General features: G+C 40.6%; 1 protein-coding gene and 1 long non-coding RNA gene across 3 annotated transcripts in view; one reads left to right on the forward strand and one right to left on the reverse strand.

Moving 5' to 3' along the window:
- Positions 1 to 220: 220 nt before the first annotated feature.
- Positions 221 to 7881, reverse strand: part of ZSCAN30 (zinc finger and SCAN domain containing 30) — a 17946-nt gene continuing 10285 nt past the window's right edge. For both annotated transcript variants that reach the window (XM_011974420.1, XM_011974419.1), the window contains one exon: positions 221 to 3551. In XM_011974420.1, the coding sequence (XP_011829810.1) occupies positions 2620 to 3551 (932 nt within the window). In that variant the 3' untranslated portion in view covers positions 221 to 2619. The remainder of the gene's footprint in view (positions 3552 to 7881) is intronic.
- LOC105535353 lies at positions 3282 to 7612 on the forward strand. The gene is made up of 2 exons (XR_001005417.1): positions 3282 to 3572; positions 7106 to 7612. It is a non-coding gene; the product is annotated as an uncharacterized LOC105535353 (long non-coding RNA).

A 7881-nucleotide genomic window follows, 5' to 3' on the forward strand; every position in this document is an offset into this window, starting at 1 on the left:
AATCCTGTAAGACAGCCCCACCCTTATCTCCCTTTGCTGACTCTCTTTTGGGACTCAGCCCGCCTGCACCCACGTGAAATAAACAGCCATGTTGCTCACACAAAGCCTGTTTGGTGGTCTCTTCACACGGACGCGCATGACAACCTCTTCCCCATTGTCCTAGCATTATCTCCGTTCATGTTATTGTGTTCCCTATTCCTGAATGAATAATTTCAAAGCAAACTTTTAAAACTCAACTTTTATTACAATACATCTTGCATTACATTCTAATAATAAACGGCTGAAGTATATACTCAAAGTATAATTTTTGAAATTAGTTACCAAAAATCATTTACTAAACAATAGTTTTACTAAAAATACTAGGATTGGGAAAAATAAACACTAATAGAAAGTACTCCAAAATGTTAACAACATTTCTATGGGCAATGGGATTGGGGGTGATTTACACTTTCTCATTTTCTGTATTACCAACACTTAATTCGCAATCAGGAGAAAAACCTATTAAATGATATTTAAAACATTAAATCTCTGATTGTCACCTATAGAAAAAGGCAACGCACTATCCATTTGAAGGATCCCTTTAGACTTCTGATCCACCTCATTCAATAACTGCACAACCTCTAGACACAAAAAGGCTGAATTGTCCCCCCAATTTCACCTCCCCTATTACGCACAACAGCAGTGATATAGTTTGGCTCTGTGTCCCCATCCAAATCTCCAATTGTAATCCCCAGGTGTTGAGGGAAGGTCCTGGAGGGAGGTGATTGGATCATGGGGGCAGATTTCCCCCTTGCTGTTCTCATGATAGTGAGTGAATTCTTATGAGATCTGGTTGTTTGATAAGTGCCTGGCATTTCCCCTGCACTCTCTCTCTCGCCACCTTGTGAAGAAGGTGTCTGCTTCCCCTTCGCCTTCCACCATGATTTAAGTGTCCTGAGGCCTCCCCAGCCCTACAGAACTGTGAGTCAATTAAACCTCTTTTGCTTATAAATTACCCAGTCTCAGGTAGTATCTTTATAGCACTGTGAAAATGGACTAATATAAGCAGTGATCACCAATTCTTCTTTAGAAATGACATTATCTAGAAGGATATCTTAGAAGAGGAATCAAACTTTCTCTTAGGTATTAATTGCCCTCAGCAACTGTGGGTTAATTAAAACTGCCAAAATAAAAATTAACAGAGTTACAGGCAGAGGTTATAGCCCATACAATGGCATGAAGATAAGATAGGATCTGGAGACACCCCTTCATCAGGACTCTTCTCTCCAGCAGGAATTAGTTGTCATAAAGCCTGGCTCAGAATCCTCATGTGTTGGTTTTGCTCTTCCTACTTAATAATCACTGAGTTAGGGAGCCTATCCTAGACCCAGAATGACCCATGAGACCCTGAAATGCTCAGAATTAGTGTGGTAAAAGACTCTGGTGCATCTTATGGGAAAAGGTATATATACACACAGGGAAAGAATGCATATCAGACACTAGAGAGACAGTGGGGACTGGAGTGTTTGTGTCCCATGACTCTGGGACTTGGGAAGTGGGGAGCATAAAGGAACGCAGTGATCTGCCTTCCCAGGCTCCACTATTCCCCATTCCCTGCCCCCTCCCCTCCTTACCAGGCTTGCAGACCCTGAGCTATTACACTTGAGGGCAATAAATATTTGTTGAATTACTCCCTCAGATTCCTTTTTTAAAAAATTAGGTCTATGACAGTTTCTGCAGTAGAGAAGAGTCTTGATGGAGTGTCTCCAGATCCTGTTCTTCTCTTCTCCCCTGCCCTTGCTACCTTCTACCCACCTTTACATCTAACTGAGATACCATCATATCCAGGAAGTCTTTAGTGACTGATTCTCAAGACCAGGTGTAGGTATCCCTGCCATGTACTTTGATGGAAACCCACATTTTTCCTACCAAAGCACTTACCACACTTTACTGTAATTACTGTTTAGTATATATGCATGTCCTATTAGCCCTTAACTCTGGGAGGGCAATGACCATGTCTACCTCAATGTCTAGCACATAGCAGGTGCTCAGTAAACAAGTAGACCTGAATTAACCTCAGCAGGAAGCTCAAGATTGAGAACTGGCAAGGGGACAGAATGAGGCACCATTCCTCGGGTACTATTTAACTGCCTTAGACACTATTTAATCGCATAATTCAGTATTTTCACAACCTCTCAATTCAACATTTCAGATCGCTGAGTAACTCTCAGCACATGCCACCACCTGCCAAAATACAAATGCTCTTGCCAGGCACATTTGCCATCTTATAAGAAGCTCTTTCAGGATCTCTGCCCCAATCCTGGCATTACTGTTAAGGTGCCCAACGGGAATTATATCTGAGGTGGCAGAGAGCGAAGGGGATATTGATGAATCTCATCCAGAAATGGGTTAGGCATTTCAAGGAAATAACTACCATTCTTTTTGGAGAAGACTTGGGTAAAACTTTTCTTCCATTTACACTTCAATAATCATAACAAACATCTTTGTGTGGATGTCTTCTTATAGTACCAAACTGGGCTGAAAGGACAGAAGTCCTGCTCTCAGGAAACTTTTCTGTGGAGTCTCACCCCTACAGTGAACTCCTTGCATTTCACAATTGTACAACTCTTACCCACAGAGTTAAACTCTGGTGTGTGTTCTCTGATGCTGCATAAGGCCTGACCTATGCCTAAATGTTTTTCTACATTCACTACATTCATAAGGCTTCTCTCCAGTGTGAATTCTGTGGTGCTGGGTGAGGGCTGAGCTCTGATTGAAGGATTTTCCACATTCATTACACTCATAAGGTTTCTCTCCAGTGTGAATTCTTTGATGTTCAATAAGGATAGAGCTCCTACCAAAAGCCTTACCACACTCAATACATTCATAGCCTTTATCTCCAGTGTGAATTTTCTTATGCTGAATAAGGGCTGAGCTCCGGCTGAAGGCTTTCCCACATTCCCCACATTCATAAGGCTTCTCTCCAGTGTGGATTCTCCGATGCCTGATGAGCTCTGAACTGCCCCTGAAGGCTTTTCCACATTCACAACATTCATAGGGTTTTTCACCACTATGAATTCTCTGATGTCTAACAAGGTCTGAGCTCAAACTGAAGGCTTTGCCACATTCTTTACATGCATAAGGTCTCTCTCCAGTATGAATTCTCTGATGTCTAATCAGCTTTGAGCTCTGGCAAAAGGCCTTCCCACAGTCAAAGCACTCATAGAACTTTTCCCCAGTGTGAACTCTCTGTTGTGTAATATCATTTGGATTCATACTGAAACTTCCTTCACTCTCATGAGATTCAAGGACACTGTGTTCTGTGGGGATTCTTCTGTTGAAGGTTGCCAGACTGATATGTCTGTCCTGGGAAGGAAGCTCACTGATTTTGTTCCCTGCAGCATTTCCCTTTTGCTTCTTAGAGTTGTCCAGACCTCCCAAAGCTTCTTCAGCTATCTGTTCGGAAGGTGTTTCTCCAGGAAGTTTTCCTGGAGATATCATGGCAGCTGAGGCTACACATTCAACAATTTCTTGCTTTGCCATCAACACTTTGCCAGCCACCATCTTGCTATCTAAAAATGTGAATAGAAAGTGCAAGTATCATTTACTTCCCATGACAGAAGAAAGGAAACTGTCGTAGCAGGAACACAAAATAAACTCAATGAAATAGGTATTTACCTACTAGAAAATAGTTCTCAAAACTAGATTCCCAATCTAGAATTCAGAGAAGGGACCTAGGGTAGCAAAATATGACACCCTCAGAGAGTAAGGTAGACAAATAAATGAATTAGTATTGGAGAAGAGGGATGGTGAACAAGGAAATACATCAGTTAGAGGGAATGGTGACAAACAGGAATATGGGTGATAAACCAGGAAGCTGGGAGACAGTCTTGGGTTAGAGAAGATACGTTTTTAGGTAATGAGATAATCGGAAAAAAAAAATTAAAAGGAATGATCAGGATAAAGAAAGATACCTAAGAGTCTTAAATCTGTGGTCTTCTAGCAACATAGGAGAGCAGAAGATATGATTAGGAAATGCTTTGGGAGTTAGCACTGAACAGAGGTAGGTGAGCAGGAACTAGAAAGCATTAAGGTGATTTCAGATTCTGATAGGTTCCAAATGAATCAAATAATTATAAGCAAACGGAGTAAGACACAGACCCAGAGAAAAGAAATACAGGTTCCTGACTCATTCTCAGGTCAGGTGGGAATTTTTTTTACCATTAAAAAAAATTTTCACCTAAATCATCCATGGAATACAAAAGAATCTTATAGTTTTACTTTTTAAAATGTGTAAGTGTCAAAGAAGGGGATGGAGACAACTCCTTCCTTGAGCATTTATACATAAAAACATGACTGCCCAGAGCCAAACCTTCTGGCTCTCACAAAACATGCCCCATCTCTAGTAGTCTCCTGTTATGAGTTACTGGAATTCTTTCTAGATAACTACAGTAACTCATAATAGAAGGCTACTAGAGATGGGGCATATTATATCAGCCATCTACTAGTTATATCTAGAGATTTCTAGTAACTAGAAATGGCTGATATAACTTGAATTATTTTATTCTGAAAAATATATCTTCCCAAAAGTCCTCTAAATGTATATGCATTTTACAGATCAGGAAACTGAGGCTCAGAGAAGTTAAGTGAGGCCATAGAATTAATAATTGTTAAGAGTTTGGATTCAAATAAACATTCTCAACATCAAAGCTTGCAATCTTTATGCTACCTGCCTTCCCTATTGGAAGGATGCAGGGCTATAGTTGCACTGAAACAAAATATTACTTAAAAATCATTTAAATTTGGCTTTGGAAAAGCATTATGCTTTTATATAAAAATGAATACCTATTTCTGATATTGTGTTCACACTTCAAACACAACAATAAAGCACCACAGTTGATACCTGATCAAAGCAGAGGGCTGTCTGGCTTCCCGTTTCCCCATTCCTTACCAGAAATTAAACACAGACAACATCACCTCTAAAATTCGTACTGTCCTTGGATTTTAGATAGAAATTTAAATTATTCACGGTTTCATTTATTTAAAAAGAAAACATTTATCAAAAATATACTTGCATACAATAGAAGCATAAAAATTAAAAGTACCAAATAGGTTAAAGTCAGAGACCAGACAACCTAATGAGAAATTTTCTGAAAGTAATAACTAGGTCAAATTATTAAGAGTATCAATTATAGGGTATAAAGTGGCAATATAATTGTGTAGGGACAAAATTAAGGGCAATGAAAATTAGAAAAGCAATGTAACTTATGGTGTTTAAATATATCTTCAAATTCTATAACTACATGAAGTCAAATTATGAGACCAGAGAAAAACTTTGCCCTCAGATGTATACATCAGGAAGACATTAAGATTTTTATTTGTTCAACTATACATTTATTATTATATTTAAAAAATTGGAATAAATAACTAACTAGAGTAATTCTTAGAAAACACAAATAGAGATTACAAGTAGAGGCTGGGCACGGTGGCTCATACCTGTAATCCCAGTACTTTTGGAGGCTGAGACAGGCAGATCACTTGAGGCCAGGGGAGTTCAAAACCAACCTGGCCAACATGGCAAAACCCCGTCTCTACTAAAAATATAAAAAATTAGCCAGGCATGGTGGTGTACGCCTGTAACCCAGCTACTTGGGAGGCTGAGGCATGAAAATCACTTGAACCAGGGACGTGGAGGTTGCAGTGAACCAAGATCACACCACTGCACGACACAACAAGACTGTCTCAAAAAGAAAACAAAAAAAAAGATTACAATAAGAAATGGTCACTTGATTATTTAGAAATACTTGCATAGAGATAACCCAATTAATATTACCCAAGAATGAAAACTAATTCGTAATCAGGTCCAAGTCTGGAGGCTGGAGGGTGGGGTACAGATTTACAGGAGGCTGTTTGGAGGAGAAATAAGGCATAGGTATCTCTGTTAGAAGAGCTATTCTGTTTTTGTTGTTGTTGTTTGTTTGTTTGTTTTTGAAACTGAGTCTTGCTCTGTTACTCAGGCTGGAGTTCAGTGGTACAATTATCAGTCACTGCAGCCTTGAAATCCTGGACTCAAGGGGTCCTCCCACCTCAGTCTCCCCAGTAACTAAGAGTACAGGTGCGCATCATTGCATCCAGTTAATTTTTAAATTTTTTTTGTAGACACAGGGTCTTGCCATGTTGCCCAGACTGGTCTTGAACTCCTGGGCTCAAGCAATCCTCCTGCCTCAGCCTCCCAAATTGCTGGGACTACAGGAACGAGCCACTACACCCAGCTAGTTTTTCTATTTAACACACCTCCTGTTTTTCCTACTTGTTCTCTGGGGTGGCTCCTCAGTGAGTTCTGCCAGCTCAACAGTTCAGTGAGCAATTCCATCCTGTTTAGTTTACAATCCTTTTAACTAGGGATGTGGCCTTCAGTTGCATACTGACGAGTATGCTTTTAGCCTTAATGCTATGTCAGTGATGCTCCACTGCCCACCCAGTTCCCCTTTACCAATATGATGCCTCCTTCCCTCAGCCACTGTGAATGTTGGCTCCTCCAATGATGTGAATATCTGTGTCTCCCCAAAATTCATATGTTGAAGTCCTAACCCGCAAGGTGATGGTATTAGGAAGTGCGGCCATTTGGAAGGTGACTAGGTCATGAGAGCTTAGTGACCTTATAAAATAGCCCATAGGGTGCTCATTTGCCCCTTCCACCGCTTGAGGACACAGTGAAAAGGTGCCATCTATGAGAAAGTGGGACCTCACCGAATACCAAAGCTGCTAGGATCTTGAACTTCTCAGCCTCTAGAACTGTGAGAAGTAAATCCGTGTTGTTTACAAGCCACTCAGTTGATAGTATTTTGTTATAGCAGTCCTAGCTGATTAAGACAGTTCCTAACTATACAAAGGTGCCTCCTTCTGTGGAGAATTACCCTGGCTGATGAGAGCCACTTGGCCCAGGAAGTAACTTCCACCCTCATTGCCCCATCTCTGCCTCAAGAAGAGACAACTCTGCAGTGCAATTATGCTTCAGTGGCCCATGAAATGCTCCAAGAATTAGACCAAGGCTAGATTGTAACTGAGACCACACCATTGCTTGCTCTTTTCCCTTCCTAATCCTGCTTTTCTCCCTCTATTACAGATTTTTCCTGAAGAACACATCCTCAATAAATCACCGGCATCCAAATCTCCATCTCAGGCTCTACTTCTGGCAAGGCATACTATGAGGCTAGTGAAGCACCTACAAGAAACTTATAACTCAAGGTTGTAAAAATGGCATGGTGACTCTTACAATCATATCACAGTGGGACCCTCCAGCAATTTAACCCTCATGACCTAGGTGAAAGCTGTAAAAGGATCCACATTAATTCTTTAGAGGCAGGGCTAAGACTTTCAAGACTGAAAAGAGACTAGCATAAGCAGACTTAACAGGAACCCAGTCAAGGCCATTCATGGCCATGGGACCATGCATAAATGGAGAATGAGTAAATTTCGCTAAGTCCAAGGACATCGGAAAGATAGAACCACTATTACTGATAAGGTGACTGAATCAACAACATACTGCCACTATGAAGTAATAAGCAAATAAAAAGTTAAAAAAATGTAACAGATAACAGTTGGAGGGTGAATATATTTTAAATCAATCAGATCCTCATTAGAGTATTTTATTTTGTCTTGATCCCAAAACTTCAGATGAATGTGGAGAAACTGAAGCATGTACAGAGAAAAATGGCAAGATATCCAGACAGACAAAACAAGATGGGATCAGAGGGAGTGAGAGGCTTAGTTAAAACAAGGTCAGGGGGCTGCGCATGGTGGCTCATGCCTGTAATCCCAGGACTTTGGGAGGCCAAGGCAGGTGGATAACAAGGTCAGGAGTTCGAGAACAGTCTGACCAATATGGTGAAACCCCGTCTC

Source organism: Mandrillus leucophaeus, unplaced genomic scaffold (assembly GCF_000951045.1).
Source record: "Mandrillus leucophaeus isolate KB7577 unplaced genomic scaffold, Mleu.le_1.0 Scaffold145, whole genome shotgun sequence".
Classification (NCBI taxonomy): domain Eukaryota; kingdom Metazoa; phylum Chordata; class Mammalia; order Primates; family Cercopithecidae; genus Mandrillus; species Mandrillus leucophaeus.